The sequence below is a fragment of the Hipposideros armiger genome, unplaced genomic scaffold, assembly GCF_001890085.2.
Source record: "Hipposideros armiger isolate ML-2016 unplaced genomic scaffold, ASM189008v1 scaffold_352, whole genome shotgun sequence".
NCBI lineage: Eukaryota > Metazoa > Chordata > Mammalia > Chiroptera > Hipposideridae > Hipposideros > Hipposideros armiger.
In genome coordinates this window covers 374,687-396,234 of record NW_017731702.1, presented here as the reverse complement: position 1 = coordinate 396,234, position 21,548 = coordinate 374,687, and the positions used below count along the sequence as shown (strand labels likewise).

At 36.0% G+C, this 21,548-nt stretch overlaps 2 protein-coding genes across 2 annotated transcripts in view; both read left to right on the top strand.

Moving 5' to 3' along the window:
* The window catches only part of IPO11 (importin 11), a 197,354-nt gene that overhangs the window by 138,630 nt on the left and 37,176 nt on the right, over window positions 1-21,548 (top strand). Inside the window, exon 21 of the mRNA XM_019661540.1 lies at window positions 1,764-1,885. Coding sequence (XP_019517085.1) covers window positions 1,764-1,885 — 122 coding nt within the window. The remainder of the gene's footprint in view (window positions 1-1,763; window positions 1,886-21,548) is intronic.
* Window positions 12,279-14,243, top strand: LRRC70 (leucine rich repeat containing 70). The gene is given in 3 exon segments (XM_019661572.1): window positions 12,279-12,722; window positions 12,725-13,246; window positions 13,249-14,243. Coding segments are annotated over 3 exon segments (1,887 nt in total). The 5' UTR covers window positions 12,279-12,352.

Below are 21,548 nucleotides of genomic sequence, written 5' to 3'. Positions count from 1 at the left end.
CTTGGTTGTGTCTTACTTTGTAGGTTTCAAACGGTTCTCTAAAAAAATAGAACCAATTTGTGTGTGTTCACGCACATGTGTGTGAAGAGAGAGAGAGAGAATGTGTGTGTGTGTGTGTGTGCGCGCGCGTGCATGTGTCTACACACGCACGCACACACATGAGCAATGTTAAGTAATTGGCTCACATGATTTTAGGGACTGGTAAGTTCTGATGTTGTAGGGCAGGCTGAAAACTCAGGATTTCTATGTTAGTCTTTTTTTTTAAATTTATATTTCATTACAGTTGACATGTATTATATTAGTTTCAGGTGTACAATATAGTGATTTATCATGTATGGGGTGTCGGAAAAGTCATGATGTATTTTTCTTTTTTTTTATTATTAGTTTCAGGTGTACAGAACCATGCAATAGTTATCCTTTACACCCCTCACAAAGTAACCCCCCTCCCCCATCCACTGTCCCCCCTCACCCCCGATATCATACTTATCTATTACAATTCCATTGACTCCATTCCCACACACTACTCCACATCTCGTGACTATAGGTAAGTATAATTATAGTTGACATACAATATTATTCAACATCAGCTTCAGAAATACATTGTGGTGGTCAGGCCTCTACACCGTCTATGAAGTGGTCTTCCTAACAAGACATGAGCCCATCTGCCCCCTAAAAAACATTTACATTATTGATTATATTCCCCAGACTGTCTTTTCTATCCCTGAGGCCTTATTGTAGTTACCAATTTGTATTGTCTCGTCCCTTCTCCGTCATCCCCACCCTCTTCCAACTAGTAACCCTCAGTTTTTCCTCTGTGTCTCCGATGACGTATTTTTCTATGTTTTTCTTTGCAAAAATGTGTCATGACTTTTGCGACAACCCAATACATCCTACAAAGTGACCTCCACAATAGATTTAGTAACCATGTGTCACCATACATAGTTATTACGATATTATTGACTATATTCCCTATGCTGTACATTCTATCCCCGTGACTTATAACTGGAAATTTGTACTTCTTAATCCCCTTTCGTTTTCTTCCCAAGCTCCTAGCCCCCACCCTCTGGCAGCCATCATTTTTTTCTCTGTGTCTGAGTTTGTTTCATTGTGTTTGTTTTGCTTTTTTAGATTCTACATATAAGTGAAATCATATGGTATTTGTCTCTATCTGTCCAACTTTTCACTTAACATAATACTCTAGGTCCTTCCATGTTGTTGGAAATGACAAGATTTCATTCTTTTTTATGACTGAATAATATTTCATAGTATATATGTACCACATTCATTTTATCCATTCATCTATTGGTGGATAGTCTTGAGGCAGGATTTCTTCTTTTCTTGGAAACCTTAGTTTTTGCTCTTAAGATTTTCAACCGATTGAATGAAGCCCAGCTCACATTATTTAGGGTAATCTCCTGTACTTAAAATCATGGTAAATGTTAATCACACCTACAAAATGAATTTACAGCAACATCTAGACTAGTATTTGACCAAGCTGCTGGACACCTCAGCCTACCTGAGTTGAACAAGTTTGTTTAGTTCTCAGAATTAATTGGCTCTTAAGGTTAATTGGAGTCAATTTCTGGTTTGCTGAAATTATTCCTTTCCAGTTCAAATCTTGCTCCACATTCTCATATTCCAATTCTGTGGTTTGCTGGAATTGAACTTTAACCAGCCTTATGAGGTTTTAGCCGTTAACAGTACTTATCCACAGGTAAGTAACATGTCACATATTTTGAGATGCCTCCTGGTCTTTTTTTCAGATGGACCAGCTTTTGGGAAATATGATTGAAATGTGGGTTGATCGCATGGACAACATTACCCAGCCTGAAAGAAGAAAACTTTCAGCTTTGGCTTTGCTTTCTCTTCTGCCATCTGATAATAGGTGAGGAACTGTTTTCTTAAAATTTGTTTCTTTAAAGCATCAAAATATTACCACTCTCTTGGCCATTTGGTATTGCTGTGTGTTGCTGGGCAGTCTTGTTTAATTAATGTATATGTGCGCTAATTTCGTTAGTAGATGATGATGTGGCATGTGTTAGTCTAGATTTAAAAGTCTGAATGGGAGTGTTTAATGGCTATACTCATTTTACCAGATTATTTCATCCTTCTTTGCATTTCCATTTTTTTCATAACCACATTTTATTAGACTTACTTTGAGTCCTCTTTTTATGTAGATATATTAAATATATAATATTTCAATGTCAGAAGCACTTCATAAAATATATTATCCTCCTGGTAATTCAAAAGTATGTTACATTTTCATTTATTTTGGATTATGTATAAAGAAGCTTGAAGTTGGCTTTCTTCCCCCATTTTGCAAATGAAGTCATTATATTATACTTTACAAGCATTGTTAAAATTCTAATTTCCATAAAGCAAATACAGAATGCTTTGATTTGGAAGTTCAAGGAAGACTATACATTTTCTTTGTTTTTATCCTTGTCTTTAATATGCCTTTTGTGTGTGTGTGTGTGTGGGGGGGTATTTTTAATTTTAAAGGCGTAAAAGTGGACCTTAAGCCTTGACACTGTCAGAAATTTTTAGAGCACACGCATCCTAGTGATAAATTAATAAAATAATTCCAATTAGCTTTAGAAATCCTTTTGAAAAATTTTTGTCTTATTTCAGTGTGGTAATTTGGATTACAAATATAAGTAATTATTTTGTCCTCACATCATAACAATAGTTAATAATTATTGAGCACTTACTATATGTCTTATATTTCGCTAAGTGCTTTTGCATTTATTTCTCATTTAATTTGTAAAACAGTCCCGAGGTATAGGCATGATTATCCTCTTTTTTATAAAGCAAAGAAATAGCTTTAAAATGTTGAGTAACTTGCTTAGGGTCTGGCATGTGGCATGTTGTAGGGTAGATTTTGACCTGAGCAGCTGAAAGCCAGGGATTGCTCTTTTAACTACTAGGTGATACTGCTTCTCAGGACTTATATAGGCAACCTCGTATTTCCTCACTGTGAAATCGAGTGGCATCCTCTTTATATTTGGAAACCAAATTCAAGCTACCTGCATTTTAATTTATTGTTGTTTCTCTTTGTCCTATGGAAAAACAATGACTTGAGAATTTTTCAGGCTTTTAAAGTGGAAATGTTAAACAATCTGGTCTTTGGCAACAGTCAGCATTCTTCTCACATTTCTTGAATAAACTAATGAATGGAAACAATATTAAGGTTAGAGTTTTCTCTAATACAGAATACTGAGATTATTGAGGGTAAACTAGAAAGGATACAGGTTAAGTTGTGGAAGTAGTTGGCTTTTATGAGGAAATTTGTCTTTCTATAAGTCTAAGGAAAACTTAGACTGGGGCTTATGTCAGCCTAATAAATTGAGGGGCAGGCTTTATTAAGACTTGAAATTATCTTAAATATTAAAATTTCAAACTTAAAATGTGAGGAGATAGCTTTGTGATAGGAAGATCAGATCTTATTTTTGTTTGTAAAATGAAGTAAATATTGAGAAATCTTTTGGGCAGTAGTGAATTGATGTCATTTTAAAGGTACCAAGAAAGTTTTGAATAATGGGATACTACAATAGAATTTTGAAGAATAATGATATAGCTTTAAAATGTTCTTAACGGATTACTGACTGAAATATTGATAAAAAAATGTAATTATCTGAAAAACCAAAAAACTTATTTGCTGTACAAGTTTGCCACATAGTCAGTGGCCTGTGACCGAGCTTAGGAAGTGTTATGTTCACATGTTTTAGCAGAAGGTAATGTTAACATTTAAGTCAGCAATTTTATCATTTTCTGTTATAATCTTTCTTCTGTTAACAACTACGTAGCTGTTGGAGTTTGGGGAAATTATGCCCCCTTCCACATCCCCAGTGGTATTTCCTGGTTAATCTCCCATGTAATAGTAATTTCCTGTTCCTGTGTTTCTTTTAGACTTTGCGGTATAACATTTCCCTTGCCTAAAATAAGCAGGTCTAGAGAAAAATGTTGGTAATGATTTTTTTAATCAGGCTAAATTGGGAAATGTTTTCTTCTCTGTTTATTATAATAGATTTTAAAATGCAGAAATGCACTTTTCTAAAGCATGGCTTCTCAACCACAAATGCTAGTGACATTTTGGGCCACATGAGTATTTGTTTGGGGGTTGTCCTGTGCATTGTAGGATTTTTAGTAGCATCCCCTGACCTCTACCCACTAGATGTGCCAATAGAACTTCCCACCTCAGCTTAGAATCACTGCTGTAAAGAATGACCACTGGGGGGCTGGCCCAGTGGCTCAGTTGGTTAAGAGCTCACCCAAGAGTGCGAGCTCTGAGCTTGAGTCCCAGCTCGAGCTGAGCTGCCACTGAGCTGCCAACAGATGGCAGGATGGCTCAGCTTAAATTAAATTAAATAAATAAATAAATAAATAAATAAATAAATAAATAAATAACCACTGGGGAAACTATGAAACTGTCTTTTACCTAATCTACTACTTCTGGTTCAGAAATTTGGCAAAAGCTATAGACTTTAAAACAACACTCAATTCCCAATGCCACCAGTCACTTGCGAATGACCATGACCAAGTAACTTAACTTCCCTGTGCCTAAGTTTCCTTGTTTTTAAAAGGGGGCATGACTAACATCTTTCTGATAGAGTACTGTAAAGATTAAATGAGTTTACATATGTGAAGTCAAACTATCTGGATACAGGAGGTTAACTCTTTTTATTTCATCCCTTTCTCTCCCTCTCTCATCCATCGATCCATCGATCTATTTACTGTAGTACAAAGTTCTAAAAGTTTAAGTCTGTTTGTGTACATACATTTATTTTAAATTCAGTACATGTTTAGGTATATTGAGTATACCTGTTCATTAATTCATTAAAAGCATTATGTGTTAGCTGCACATGTTGTAAGGAATGTCGCCTTTTGTTTATCTTTTTAAATATTGTGCATTATTACCACCTTAATGATACATGAATGTGCTTTTGTCTACTCTCTACATTCTCATTATATCTTCTTGGTTACCTGAACATAGTGCAGTCAGTTTTTTTTTTTTTTTTAATTGTGCAGCAAAACTGTCTTGTGTCCTTTTGTTTTACTGTTTCTTTAGCAGGAGAATCCCAAGTTTATATTATGTATACATACAGTCTAGTATTTTCTTCAGCTAATTTTTATATGAAAATAACCTTCTTTACATATACCTCTCTAATATTTTTAGAGTTTTCCTCCAAAGGCATAGATGAAACAAAAACTATTACTTGTGGTTGAGAATGAGTATAATCAAACTTTCCTTTTACCGTGTTCTCTAAAATAGCAATTCATCCTTCAACTTCAAAGACACATTTTTATAATGCAGTTCTAAGAATTTCAGATATCAGCAAGTATTCTTTGAGATTCAGTATTTTAAGAATTTTGAATTTCACTTTTTCTTTTTAAGCTTTAAGAAGCTCACCAATGGAGAATATTTAACATAAGAAGCTACTTGAGTAATTCAGAAAGAGATTGACAAAGCAGCAGAGTTTTTAGGTATGATGACTTGGTTCCCAGGAGAAATTTCCTTATAATAAAATGCCCTGGGTATCAGATTTACTAAACCTGCTTGGATTGGACACCTAGTACCTCACCGTAATTCTCATTTATCTCAAGAGTAGCATATATAATATCATAATTTAGAAATTTATTATTATATAAGAATTAAGATAATTTTCCAAGTCATTTTACAACATTAAATTAAGATAACAAGTTCCAAAGAGTAGTATTTTGTGTAGTTTAAATATAGTTGAATAAAAGGCAGTTTACAATTTTTAAATTGTGGGCATGTTGTTTTACCTGAATTGTGCTTGGTTTACACTGACTGTTTCTGAGTATTTAACATGGGAGAATTTTATTTGCACCCTTTAAAAGAGGATGTGTCTTTTACACTGAGGTCATGATTTCTTATTTATGATATTTCCTTTTATCTGTAAATCTTTAACCTAATATTTTAGTAGCTTTTCTGTAGTAAAAATTAGTTGTCAGTTTTTTGCCTTTTATAAGAAAAATGTCTTAGTTATTTCTTTTATGTGTGTTTGATAACAGCTTTGAGATATAAGTCACAGGCCATACAATTTAGCCCATTTGAAGTGTTTTAGTTTCAGTAGTTTTTAGTATATATGCAAAAATTGTGCAACTATCATCACAATCAATTTAGAATATTTTTATTACTCCCAAAATAAACCATGTGTGCTTTATCAGCCCTCATTCTCTCATTCCCCCGTATCCCTAGGCAACCACTAATTTACTTTCTGTCTCTATAGATTTACCTATTCCAGACTTTTCCTACAAATGGAATCAGACAATATGTAGTCTTTTGTGACAGGCTTCTTTAAATTATTATTGTCAAGTTTCATTCATATTGTAGCATATATTAGTAGTTTATTTCTTTTTGTTACTGATATTCTCTTGTATATGACCTTATTACTAATATTCACTTGTATGATCTACCACATTTTGTTTATTCATTCATCATATGATGGACATTTGAGCTGTTTCTACTTTTTGGCTATTATTAGTGATGCTGCTATTTTTCATGTATAAGTTTTTGTGTAGATGTGTGTTTTCATTTTTCTTGGATATTTCTCAGTCATATGGTGACTCTGCGTTTTACCTTTTGAGGAACTGCCAGACTGTTTTTCAAAGTAGTTATACCATTTTACATTCCCACCAGCAGTGTACGAGGGTCCCAGTTTCTCCACGTTCTTGCCAATACTTGTATTATTTCTTTTTGATTATAGCCATGTTGGTGAGTGGTATCTTACTGTGATAGAAACAACTTTTAACTGGTTCAGCTGTACCGTTGCTCACCTTTGGGAAGCTTACTGGACACAAACGCTTTTGACTATTAGTTGATTGATTATCGTGTACTGATTTGGGAACCCCTGAAAATCATCAGTACATGTACACCTTAGTGTTTTAAGAATTTTACTAGCCAAATTCTGTTACTTTTTAACTGTGGTCTGTGCTCTCAGTCATTCTACAGCAGCCCTGCTGGCTTGTCTCTCTGTCTTGGGAATATGCTGAGCTCCTTTGTGCCTCAGAATTTTGACAAATTCTATAAGTTGGCATGCTTTCTAATACCGTCAAAACACTCGTTGCTTTTCCTTTATAAAACTGATCATGATTTTAAAACAAGTGTTTGTCTAATAGTTTTATTTTATTTTTTATCCACAAATATTTGTATTTGTATTCTAAAATATAAGAATTGTCTTAAAACTTTTATTTATTAAATTTACATAGAGTAAAATTGACTTTTAGGGGAGTATGCATTACTATAAATGCTAACATTTGTTGATTTGTGCAAACATTACCACAATTAGAATACAGAAGAACAATTTTATCACTTGAGGGAAATCCTTTGTGCTATATGTATGTGCTACGTATGTGCTGTATACATTGGGAATTACATCCTCTCCTCTTTCACTATAATTTTGCCTTTTCGAGAATGTCAGATAAAGGATATCAGGTAGTACACTTTTTTTTTTTTCCCTTAAGTTGGGGAACAGCCATGGTCATTGGTTACACATTGCTTTCATGATACAATGGCATAGTTGACTCTTTTGGGGAGAGTGCAGCCCACAGTGACCCATGCGGGGATCGAACCAGCAATCTTGGTGTTATGAACACCACGCTCCAACCAACTGAGCCAACTGGTCACTCCTAGGCAGTATAGTTCGGAAACAAGCTTCCTCATTCAGCATAATGCCTTTTAAATTCATCCAAGCTGTTGCGTGTGTTATTAGAATGTTCTTTTTTATTCCCGAGGAGTATTCCACTGTATGCATGTATTGCCTTCAACCATTGAAGGACTAGACATTTGGGTGTCTAGTACTTTTTTATGACGGTTTCCTCCAGTAGTGTGTAAGTTTCATGAGCATGAGAACTTGGACACTGTTAGCATGTCTCTCTCTCTCGATGTGTATGTATACATACATTACACATATACAACATACATCATGCTTTATTTTCTGAACTATTTGCATGTAAGTTGCATAGTCATGGCCTTTTACCCCTAAATACTTTGGTCTAGGATCACGTATTGCATTTTGTTGCCATTTCTTTGTAATCTCTCTTATTCTGTAATGTCATTTCCTGAGTCTGTTTTTATTACGATGAACATTTTTTAAAAATACTTGTTTTCTCTCTATCCTTCTCTCCCTTTTCCCCTCTCTCCCCCTGTCTCAGCAAAATAGAATGTTCCTCATTTGGGGCATTTCTGATGTTTCCTCAGGATTAGATTCAGGTTATGCATTCCTGATTGGTATATTACATAAGTGATGCTGTGTCCTTGAACTATTGTATCTGGTGGCACATGGTGTGTACCTGCTTCTCATTAATGATGTTCATGTGGTCATGGTGTTGTCTGATTTCTCCACTGTGAAGCTACTGTTTTATTTTCCTTGCAACCGAATAGCACTCTATCGAGAGACTGCTTTTCATTAAAATTTCACCCTACATTGAGAAAATGGTAATATTTTTTATTGGTACTGGACGATTTTTAATTGTATATCCCTTTTTAAATTGTGATTCTTAAGTCCATAAGTAACTTTTAAGATCATAAGATCCATAACTTCTATTGTAAACTATTCTTATATGTAAAACCATTTTGGTTGGTTTATAGATAGATGCTATATATCTAAATAATATAGATGGTATTATATTTTAAAATGGTAATAGAATAATTGTTCTCTTATTTATGCATTTTCATAATTGTAAATGGAATTTCTGAATGGAAAAGGAAATAGATGTGTGTTAATACCTGAAGCATGAGATTATTTGAAGATGAAAGCAGTATAAAAGAATGAGAGAAAAATAAGTCAGTGAGTCAATTTCCTGGAAAGAAAAGGGAGGAAGCCCATTTAGGAGGCTGAGTGTAGTATTCAGAAATAGTTCTAATGGGAATTAGTAGGATTCCCAAAAGGGATATGAGGAACCTTTATGATACGTTATTCCAGAGCAAAACCAAAATGTCAAAGTTCAGACTGGTGAGAATTATTTTGCATTGGAAATCATATGAAGATTTTACTAAACACGTCACAAGATCTAAAGCTCATGAGAAGATTTAAAATTATCTAAATAATATGAATTGCTGTGAAATGACAATACTTAATCAGAACACAGGGAAATGTATCTTCCAGTAAGTATAGTGGGAAACTTTGAGTTTTAATCTAAAACTTGAGTGGCCAGTTTTGCCACTAATTAATGATGTGTTCATAGAAGTAAGCCAAAGAGTCTCTGAATTCCATTCGTGCAGCAACATTTTCTGAGGTTTTGATTTCTGCGGTCTTCTTCAGTAGTGATCGTTGTGCCTAAGAGCAGCAATTCCTGCATGAACACAGAGGCTAAACTTTGCTTTTCTGGATATTGGAATGTTACTGGATATCAACCTGAGAACTGTAATGTATTATTTAGATTTATTGTTTGCTACAGTCACTTTAGTTTACCTCAGTTTTTGCAGTATGAATAATACAAGATTCATTTTATTCTATCACTGTTCCTTGGTGTAAGTTTCTAAAAATTTTACTTTTAAGATCTAATAAAAATAAATATTTTTGTCTGCTTTGGGTATTTCTGGAACAGAGGACTTTCCCTCTTTAAATTTTATTTTTATTAAAAACAAAAAGCAAAACAAAATTTATTTTTATTTCGATAGACCATTTCTCTTGATTTCTTCCAAACTCCAGGGAGACATGCATTTTACTTCAGTCTCTTAGATTCCCTGTCTGGGTCTGGAAATTAAACTAATAAAGACAAGATAAACAGGAGAAAAGCATACCATTTTACATGACTCGGGAGCCTTCATAAAGAAATAGACCCTAAGAAATTGTTAAACCTGTATATTTTATGCTGGGTTTGATGCAGGGCGGGAAGTCATGGAAAGATATAAGGCAAAGGCTGTGAGGTAAGTGTAGTGAAGTGGAGGAAATACTATAGGGCCTGTTTGGATTCCGCACAAAGTCCTTTTGTCTTTGGAGACAGGGATGTTCCTTTCGTCCTAGTATAGGGAAGGCACTTCTAAAGCAAAGGTTTTATAACCTGTTTCAGGGGAGAAGGGCAGAGGGTGTGGGGTGTGGCTGGGAGTAGGGAGGTTAGAGAGACACATTCCTGCTTCTGCTGTTTCTGAAACTCCTTCAGCTTAAAATATTCAATATGCCAAGGTGCTGAATTTTGAGGTAGCATGTCCTGAACCCCATCATAACCTTTAAGTTGTGTGATGCAGTTGAAGAAGCTGTAAGACATACTTCCTTCCACTTGGTGTGTTATTGAAAATATGAAACAAAACTGACTTGAGAAACCTAGCTCCTGTTCCATCTTTACCTAATTCATGTCATTTTTCTGTCACTGGCTGTTTTGGTTGTTGTTTTCTTATTTCTTTATTTATAAAATAGAAATAACAATAGCCACAAAAGATAGTTGTAAGAATTGTAAATCATTTGATAAAGATCTGTTATTCCATAAAGATCTGTTATCCAGTATGTACCTCTGATTTTTTTGTCATAGAAAGTGCTAGGTATTATATATAAAATATTTAATATGAAATAATTCATATAATTATCTGAAGTAATTGTCTTCATGTGAAGTAAAGCTGCTTTAATTCAAAAGGGAATTTTAGTGTAGTTATATATTATCACTGATATTTTAAGTGTATCATTAGGGTACTAGTAATAATAATAAAAGTCAGAATTAGAAAACCTAAGCAATCAACTTTTTGGAAAATTATGACTAAACTATATATAATATAAACAATTTATAGTCAACTCTTTAAATCCTTACCTTAAAATATTACATTATACACAGAAATATTTTTATTCATAAAGATTCAAAACTAATTCAGATGTTCATGTGGTAAAATGTCATTAAAGGGCCTCTTTCACTCTCTCCAACTTTTCTTGCCAAAAGATAACCTTTTTCAGTAAATTTGGTATGTGACTTGATACCATGTTACAACCAAAGGCATATACCTTAATGGATTAAGGTACTAATTGGTAGTATTCAACATTTTTAACCCCAAAATTTTTTTGAAAAATTAAAAATGAAGTGGGCCGGCCGAGTGGCTCAGTTGGTTAAGAGCTCGCTCAAGAGTTTGAGCTCTGAGCAACAGCGGTTCGAGTCTAGCCCGAGCTGAGCAGCCGCTGAGCTGCCAACAGGTAGCAGAATGGCTCAGCTAAAAAAACCCAAAAAACAAAAAACAAAAATTAAAAATGAAGAACATAATGTAATATTTATGATCATCATTCTAAGTTGCTTGTTATTTTTGCTATCTGGTTTTTTTAAGGAATAAAACAAAGTTGACATACCTAATATGTATTCAAAGTAATATAAATATTTTATGCATTTAAAAACTCACAAAAATTGTATGACTCCATTTACATCTTATTTCAACTTGCTATTTCCACTTAATAGCTATCTGTTGATGCATACGGAGTTTGTTCATTCTCAATATTTAAAATTTTTAGGTTCTTTTTTTCTAAAAAAGAGTGTTTTTTGAGTTATGAGATATTAGGTGTGTGCTTTAGGAAAACTCAAATTAACTGCATTCTGAAAAAATAAGTCCCTGAGATATCCTTTCAACAATATTTTTGAAACACAGATAAAATTACTTCCTGTCTCAATTTCCTGTATCCATGGCAACCTCTGTTTTACACACTGACTGTGGAGGAACCAGTGTGAAGAGTGGTGTTTCCTGAGCAAACTGTGACTTAAAAAAAAAAAAAAAAGTGGAGGGGTGGAGTTCAACAGCGCCACAGAAAGAAATGGAGTTTAGAAATGTCGCTCTTCAGATTTAGAAAGAAAACCTTTACTTGAATCAGCCAAGTGTTAATAATATGAATTTCCTGTTCTTGGTAAGACTATTTATTTAAATATGAACTTTTAGCTGAAATGAAAATAATTTGGTTTGTGAAAAGCTGTAGTTTAAAAGGAGTTTAATTGATCTGTAATGAATCTGTATTATCATAAATTACATTGTTATTTAATTGATGTTAGACTTTAAGTTGATGAGGAGACATATTATATCCAAAGACCGGTATCCCTGCATCATCATGTCACTTTTGTTATAATCAAGTGTAATATTTTAAATTAACTTAGCAAACATTTTATTTTATAGTTCATTAAATTAGAGTTGTCATTTTGTCAAACGGTGAGTTAGTGGCTTGGAGGTGCTAATAATTCCAGAACATATTCCAAACTTATTATTTTATGCTATATCTGTAGTATATGATTTATAACACTTAGCATTGTTAGCTGATCCCAGTAAAAATAAAATAGAATACAGAATTTCTGCTATTATAAAACTTTCATTTTAAGAAAATTTTGATGATTTAAAGTTTTACCTTCTCTTTTTATAGCCAATTCTGATATGAACAGAAAAACCAAGAACAGGGCTATGTGTGGATTACATTTTTCTCTGCCTTGTCTATAACTGTCTCTACTTGTTACCTATTGTCTTGTATTATTATTATTTCATAAAGAGATACTTGGATGTCCATCTGTTTGCCAGCTCTGCACTGGGAGACAAATTAACTGCCATAACTTAGGCCTTTCAAGTATTCCTAAGAAGTATCCTCAAAGTACAGTTTTTCTGTATTTGATTGGAAATAATATAGCTCATATATGTGAAAGTGAATTAATAGGCCTTCATTCTCTTGTAGCATTATATTTGGATAATAGTAGCATTGTGTATGCATATCCAAAAGCCTTCGTTCATTTGCAGCATCTATATTTTTTGTTTATAATAATTTTATGAGGTGCTTGGATCCTGCAATATTGAAGGGGCTTTCCAGTCTTTGTAATTTATATTTACAGTCTAATCAAATATCTTTTGTTCCAAGAGAAGTATTTAATGATCTAGTTTCAGTTCAGTACTTAAATCTACAAAGAAATCACCTCACTGTCCTCAGGAGTGGTACCTTTGTTGGTATGATTGCTCTTCGGATATTTGATTTATCAAACAATAAAATTTTGAGAATATCAGACGCAGGCTTTCAATATCTTGGAAATCTGGATTGTTTGTATCTAGAAGGTAATAACTTAACAAAAGTACCATCAAATGCTTTTGAAGTACTTAAGAGTCTTAAAAGACTTTCTTTGTCTCATAACCATATTGAAGCAGTACAGCCCTTTGCATTTAAAGCACTTATCCGCTTAGAATATCTCCTCCTGAAAAATTCAATAATTAAAAATGTTATTAGGGATGGGTTTAGTGGAATTAATAATCTTAAACATTTTCTCTTAAGCCATAATGATTTAGAAAATTAAAGTCTGACACATTTAGCTTAAAGAATTTAATTTACCTTAAGTTAGCTAGAAACAGAATAATCAGCATTGATAGTGATACATTTGAAAACATGGAAGCATCTTTGAAGATCCTTAATCTGTCATTTAATAATATTACAGACTTACATCCAAGGGTCCTTAAGCCATTGTCTTCATTGACTCATCTTCAGGCAAATTCTAATCCTTGGGAATGTTACTGCAAACTATTGGGCCTTCGTGACTGGCTAGCATCTTCAGCCATTACCTTAAACATCTATTGTCAGAATCCCCCATCCATGCATGGCAGAGCATTGCATCATATTAAGTGGACTGACTTTACAAATTGTGTTACGTCTTCGACAAATGTATCCAGAGCTTGGGCTGTACAGTTTCATCAGATTCATCACGAGATCACTGCGCTAATGATGGCCTGGCATACAGTAACCACAGATGGGAAACATTTGGAAAATACTGAGAGCGTTACTTTCTTGGAACAAATTCCTGCTTCACCTACCAGTAGAGTTTTTCAAGAGAATACCTTTGGTAATCTACTAGAGACTACTGCAGTGCTACCTGTGCAAATACAGCTTACTTCTTCTGTTAACTTGAACTTGGAAAGGAACAGCACTCTACTGACTAATGCTACTTCAGTGTCAGGGAAAACATCTCTAATTTGTACACAAGAAGTTGAAAAGTTAAATGAGGCTTTTGACATTTTGTTAGCTTTTTTCATCTTAGCTTGTGTTTTAATCATTTTTTTGATCTACAAACTTATTCAATTTAAACAAAATCAAAAGACACCAGAAAACTCAGGGGAAAACAGACTTGAATACTACAGCTTTTATCAATCAGCAAGGTATAATGTAACTGCCTCAATTTGTAACACTCGCCCAAATTCTCTTGAAAGCTCTGGTTTGGAGCAGGTTCGACTTCACAAACAAATTGTTCCTGAAAGTGAGTCACAGGTCATTCTCTTTGAACATTCTGCTTTATAATTTAACTAAATAGTGGCTGTAAGAAAACTTCAGTGCTGTGGACATGAATAAAATTGAAGCCTCCTTATAGAATTACAAACTATATTTGGAAATATAGTGAATTGCATGAGCTTAGTATTAATAAATAATGTTTGTAATAACTTGTGAATACTGTATTTATTCAGCAGAAATTTCCTTTGATAGGCATTGTCTTCAATAATAATAATAGCTAACATTTCTATGTACCAAGCACTATGCTAAATACTTCTTATATTTAATCCTTAAAAAGCTTTATAAGGTAATACCATCTACATTTTATAGGTAAGGAAACCTACGCTGAGTGAGATCGAGAAATTCCCAAATTGTCACAGCTTGTGACACTTTTTAGGCCTGACTGACTCCAGGCCCCATGCTTTAATTTTATGTTATACTGCTGCCTAGGTGCTGGGGTTAGAATTGTGAACACCATGGACATGGTTCCTATTCTCAGTGCAGCTTGAAATCTAGAGGAGGGAACCGGTTTCTGTACAGCATGGTAAGTACTGCACTTGGAGTGCTATTGGGCATAACATGTGGAAGTGACAGGTGGCTTTATGACAAAAGCAACATTGAAACTGGACCATGAAAGATAAATAGGAATTAGCCTAGGGAATAGAGCTGTGTAACAGGTAGAGGTAACATATCAGAAGGGTCAAAGAGAGAAAGAAGACTGCTTTTTGGGAACTAAAATTCAGTACAGCTGGAGCTGTGAGTGGTGGTGTGAGATTTGCAGCTAGAGGAATATCAGGTGATGAAGGATATTGTCATTTCATGTTTTTCCCTAGGGCAGCAGGGAGCCATGGAAGGATTTTAAGCAATGAAGTGACATCAGATTTACGCTTTAGAAAGTGTACTCTTTCTGGAAAGAGCAACAAGACTGGAAACAGGATTAATTGAGTAGGAATCTGAGTCACTGATCGGGGGAGAGAGGCTGGAGGCCTGGGCCAGGGTAGTTGCAGAGAGGATGGAACTACTTTGGAAGTAAGATGAACGTCCTTGGTGATTGGCTGAGGGTTGGCAGGCGAGGGAGAAATCAAAGATGTTAGATTTGGAGCTTAGGCAAACTATGCTGCATTCGCTGAGCAGAGGAAGCAAGAGGAGTGGGGTATGAGTGTGGTGTGAGCAAAATAATGATTTTAATTTTAGACATATTAAATTTGAGATTCACATTGGATCTCCAAACGGAAATATCCAGCAAACAGAAGATAAAGGGAGAGATCTATCTGGTAAAGGTCAATAATTTTAACCTTTCATTTGTCCAGTACACCGGAAGCACTCTTAATAGTAATAATAACCTTTCAGCCATGATTTTGGGAGATGGGTGAGGAAGAATAAGATGAAAGAGCCCCCAGGAGATGTCAGTAGCCTCGATTGAGTCTTTAATATAGATCAATGGTAATTAAAGCCATGGCAGTGATGTAAAGTTTTTCTCTATTATTATAGCATAAATTTATACTTGTGTAGCACTCTCCAGAATATTAGGGATGTAGTAAGTGCTCATACTTGATCTGCTAATAGTGACCTGAACCAAAAATATGTATTAAAAAATACTTTATTTTTAAAGATTTTATTGGGGAATTGGGGGAGGGAACAGACAAGTTGCTGTCCTTTTGTTCTTCAGTCTAGTTGTAGAGGACGTCGCTTCACTGGCCCATGTTAGTATTGTGATCATTGTGCTCTTCCCCGGGTGAGGCTGATCCGTCACTGGCCACTGGACAGCCACTCACAGCGGCTCACAGCAGTTCACGCTGGCTGCTGGCCACTCACGGTAGCTTACGCCAGCCCACAGCAGCCTACGCCATCGCCAGCCACTCACGGCAGCCCAGCTCCAGGTTGAGCTGTTGTTCACCATCTTAGCTGTAGAGGGCAGTGTCACTGGCCCTCATGGGATCCGAACCTGTGGCCCTGCTGCTCAGAGCTCGCGCTCCCAAGCCAACTCTTAACCAATGAGCCACTTGGCCAGCCCTAAACATTTCTTCTTAAGCACTATATATTTCATGTTTGTGCTATCCTTTCTCTAAATTTCTTATTTTTTTATAGTTAAAAGTTAATACTATCCCTGTGAAATTAGCCTGAATTAATATTGGAGTGTTTAAACCAGGTAATAATTACTGAGTTTGTATCGTGAATCTGAAATAATTATAAGAAAATGTTATCCATTGTACCTAAGACAGTGTCTCTCAAACTCAGAATCACCATGAAGCCTTATTAAAACAGATTGCTGCCCCACTCCTCCCAGAGTTCTGGATCCAGTGGGTCTGGAATGGGGCCTGTGGGTTTGCAGTTTAACAAGTTTGTTGAGGAGGCTGGTCTGGAGACCATGCTTTGAGAACCACTGCCATAAGATATCTGAGAAAAAAGAAAATAGGAGCTGAAGAGTGATTTTGAGATACATTAGAAATTGCAGAGAACTTAAATCTGCAACCCTCTCCCCCACAAGAGTTTTCAATTTTTTGCTTTTCTTGCTTAGCTTAAAGCTTTGTCCTTGATTAGAGATTTTAGCAGAAAACAGAATATATTTAAAATCTGTTCTCACATAAATTATTATTTTATTATGGAAGAGTATATGGTGTTTGTTTCACCTTGAAAGACATTTTTAATAATACACTTCTTTTTTTGTTGTGTCCTCCCAATCCCCACAACTCCAATTAAGTTTTTTCTTTAATTACTAAAAGTCCATAATTCTTTGGAAAAAGAATTCAAACAATACAGAAATACTTGAAGTAAAAGGTGCAAACCCCTCCATGGCCCCCTTCCTACCATCTAAATAAACCACAGCTTCTTAAAGATCATTAGGAGCAGCGTAGGTGGCTATTTGAAGTTAGGAAAATCCATATAACTGTTTATCTTGATCTTCTTGATCTTAAAACAGAATTCCCCCCAATTTAAAGAAGGTCATTTAGAAATGCTATCATAATTTTTTGTTTTTATGTATAACTTCTAATTGATTTAGGCTCAACTAAAAACACCTCAATCTTATAAATATTAATTTATGTATGGAGATGTATTTGTACGCATTGGTAGTCACTAAGTGCTCATTCCGGTTTTTGTTAGCAGCCATTCCGTTTATGGACTGTTAGGTAGCTCACATTTCACTGTTGTTTGATATTTACAGAGTTTAAAAAAAACTTAAGGTAAAATTGATTTGAAGTAATATGTTCATAGAAATTTTCTGCTTTAATTTTTGTATTTAATTATTTCACATTTTGAGCAGCCCTCAACTTGAACAAAACAGCAAAGCTGAAACCACGTAATATTCTAAATATAGCTAAAGAGCTTACTCTTAAGATTTCTCTATTTCTTTACCGTTTACAAAAGGTTCTGTGTAGAGCACTTAAGAATAGGTAGGCTCCAGCTTAAAATGGTTGTGTTCAGAAGGGTAGTTGGAGATATAGATCCATTTTTTCCATTGAATTTCATAAAAGGTGGTAAGGGTCCAGGGCATACCAAAAAAGCCCCCCCCACCTTTAAACAAGAAGTATAGATCTCAACTATCATTTATAATATTATAATTTTATATTTTTAAAACACATTTAGAATTCCAACATGGATTTTCAGAAACTTCTCTCTCACTTCTGAGGTAAGTGGGAATGTATTCCCCACTCCCTGCTAGCAAGGAAGTGGATACATTTGGTGTCAGATTATTGGTGAGGGCTTCAGTGGTATGGGACAGAGACTTCCACAGGCGTAAGCTGGACGTACAATAAAAGAGGGTCACAGGTGATGGAGTACGAGCCCGGGGTAAAGGAAGACCGAAGTGTCTCGTGGTCTTTGGAAGGGAGAGTGCCAGTGTTTTGATAGCTGGAGGCTAAGTGCTGGGAGGAGGTAAGGGTGGACATTGAGGGGGAGTGAGGGAATTGTGGAGAACTTAGAAATTTTAAGGAAAGAGGATCTCTGGGTACCTCTTTGTTATTCATCAGCTTCTCATGCTTAGTGGAGTCCTCGACTTCTCACTCATAAAATCCAGGGTTAATTTGTTCGTTCACTCTGCGTCATGGCCACTTATGTCTTGAGTCAGCAACAGTTGGACAGATTTTTATTCTTTTCTATCCTATTGCCTTGAATATTTTATTTTTAGGGATCCTCCAAGTAGCACTAGAATTTATCCAGATTTCACCTGTACCAGTATTAATTCATGACAAATATTTGCCCTTAGACTATACTCATTTTAAAAAACTTTTACTTACATATAAATCACATATAGCAGGAGATACACCTGTGGAGCCACCACGCAGTCCAAGAAATAGAACAAACACGTATGTGTGACATGTATGTGGACTTTTCTTGAACTTAGGAATTACATAAATACCCAAGTGTTTAAGCTTTAAGGTGGAGGGGGACCCACATTAATTTTGGGGCCTTTAAAAAATCAGTTATCTTACTCTCACCACAACAATAACAGAAAGATTTGTCGTACTATTAAGGGTTGCCAAAATGGTAGAAGAAAAACGTAGGGACCTTTTACCAGACTCTGAGAAGCAGCTTTAGTGCTTAGCCTTCCTACCAAGCTGGGCCCACAAGCGCTCCTCATGTTCTGCGGGGCTCCTCCTTCCTTGCTCCAGGGATCCCCTCCGTTACTGAGCCACCGACTAGAAAACGTGTGTGGACTTGCTACATGATGCGCTGCTTTGGACTAAGGGGAAGGAGATTCAGGTATGTGAAACCAAACCAAAGGTGCTCTGTGTACCGATTAGACTTGATTTGCCCCCACCGCCCACTAAATAGTAACTTAATGATTTTTTCTCCTGAAAAGGCTCACTTTGTTTCTCATTAAAACACACATTTTTCTTTTCTGTTATGGGACTCCATGATGAGCTCTTAGGTGAGTGGTGAGGGATCGGCATCAGTTTTCTCAAATTATTACCTTGTTTCTTAATGTTTTCAGTTAACAATAGTAACAAGGTGATGGGCCCATTTTTCTCAGCCTTACACTGTCTCAAAAGCAGTTTTAGAAAAGTGCCTTCTACCTCTAGTTGTCATTCTACTGAAGTTAGTAGGCTCTTGTGGCTGCACACTTAATGTGGGAAGCCCTGTGGATTAAGAGAGAAATGTCCTGGGGAAAGCAGCACAAATGAGAGGGATGCATAGTGTTCCTGCTACGGGCTCAGATGGGTGTTGTTTCATTGCTCCTGACGCTTTTGAGGCATCATGTGATTAGGAGAGGGCCTGATATTTTACTAGGGAGTTTTCTGATCCTGAGTAGTTGGGAGACCTTGCATATTCATTGCATTGCCTTTTATCTCCATGCCTTCCCCTATCTCCTGAGTTTACAGTACATGTGTATAAACCCTTGCCTGTACTTGGTTTGAATATTTAGCTTTGGAAATTTTACTACTTTTTGCCAGATACCTTCTATGATATCCTTTTCCTAGCCTCAATTCTAGCCTTAATATATAAGTTTACATTTTCTTTATATTTTGTTTGTGGTCCCATGGAGCAAATTTTTTTATGTTTTAGTGTAGTTTCTTTATATTTTGGCGTTTGAAACCCCTTATCTTCAGTCATCTGGTTTTCGCCTATAATAGCTTCTTAAGTACCATCTTGTAGTATTAGCCCCTGGTTCCTGGCACAGAGCTCCTGAAACTCTTGTAATTTCCTAAGTGATAAGAACACTAGGAGCATCTTTTGTTCTATTGGGATGACCCTGGCTGGGCTCCTGGATGTCTCCTGGTTGGGGCTGGTCACCAGAAAGACCAAGCCATGGTTACAAGCTTGGACTTTTCAGCCCATTCCCCGCCCTCTAGAGAAAGGAGAGGGGCTGGAAATGGAGTTAATAATTGATCATGTCTACATAATTAAACCTCCATAAAAACCCATTAATTAGGGGCTCAGGGAGCTTCCAGATGGGAGAGCACATCCATCCGGAGAAGGTGTCGAACCCTAACTGCGCGGAGCTAGAAGCTCCTGCATTTAGGGCCCTCCCTCTGTATCTGTCTGGCTGACGTTCATCATTATCCTTTAAAATAAACTGGTAAATGTGTTTCCCTGAGTTCTGTGAGCTGCTCTAGCAAATTAATTGAACCCAAGGAAGGGGTTCATGGGAACATCCGATTTATAGCTGGTTGGTCAGAAGCACAGGTGATAGATAACATGGGTTTTGGACTGGCATCTGACATGGGGGTTAGGAGGTACTCCTGTGGAACTGAACCCTTAACCAGTGCGATCTGATAACTCTCTCTAGGTAGTGTTAGAATTACATTGTAGAACACCCAGCTGGTGTCACAGAGAATTGATTATTGTGGGGACCCCCCCACACACACACATGCTTGGTGACCAGTAGTGTTAGAAGTAAGTGTTCTATGTGAGTAGTGAACGAGACTCACAGGAGACAAACACAGGAGGGAGGAACAGAACAGGGTTTTTCCATACTCAGGAAGGAAGAATCCGAGTTTTTCCACTACAGGACCATACCCACTTGTGGTTTTATTATTGTAAATTCAACTAACCAAGTAAATTCAGGCAATAGAATTCCTAGCAGATGGAATTCCAGTGAAAACCATGAGGTTAGAAATTGTCAGAAGGAAGGCTGGTATAGCTGGACAGTGGTATGAAAAGTCAGAGGATGTCAGAGATGTAGGCAGAACCCAGGCCAAATGGGGCTGAGTAAACTGTGATTCGGAGTTTGAATTTTTAAGTGTAATGGGAAGTTATTGAAAGGTTAAACTCTGGTTGTAAAGCAAGGGAAACATGATCAGATTTTGCCAAAGAGCACTCTGGTCCTCTCTGTAGAGAATGGATTAGAGGAAGCCAACAGGAGAAGCGTCCTTGTAAGGGGCATTAGGCAGCAGTTCAAACTAGAGACAGAATTGACTTGTACTACCGTGCTCATTGTGAAAATATAGACAAATAGAAACAGAAAAATTTCAGCAATAAATATGACAGAATTTGATGATGAATTGGGTGTTGGAAGAAAGGTCAAAGCTGAGCCCCAGGTTTCTGGCTTGAGTCACTGGGTAGATAGAATTGCCCTTTATCTAGATAAGGACAATTGGAAGAGAGCCTGGTTTTGATTTTTTGTTTTGTTTTGGTTTCTTTATTTTTGCTGGGGAGGCACTCAAAAGTTTGGTGTTGGATCTTAAAGTGAGTTGCTTGTGACACTGCCAAGAATTGATGAGAAGGATGCAGATGTACTGGTTCTGGAGTTCAGAGAGAGGTTGTTGTGTGTGCTAGAAGTATTTACAAGGAATTTGGTAGCGAGCTATACCAGGCAGGTCTAAATACAAGGTGATCACCCATTTTCCCTAAAGACAAATCAACACAAGGTTTTTTGGTCAGCTTGAATATGTT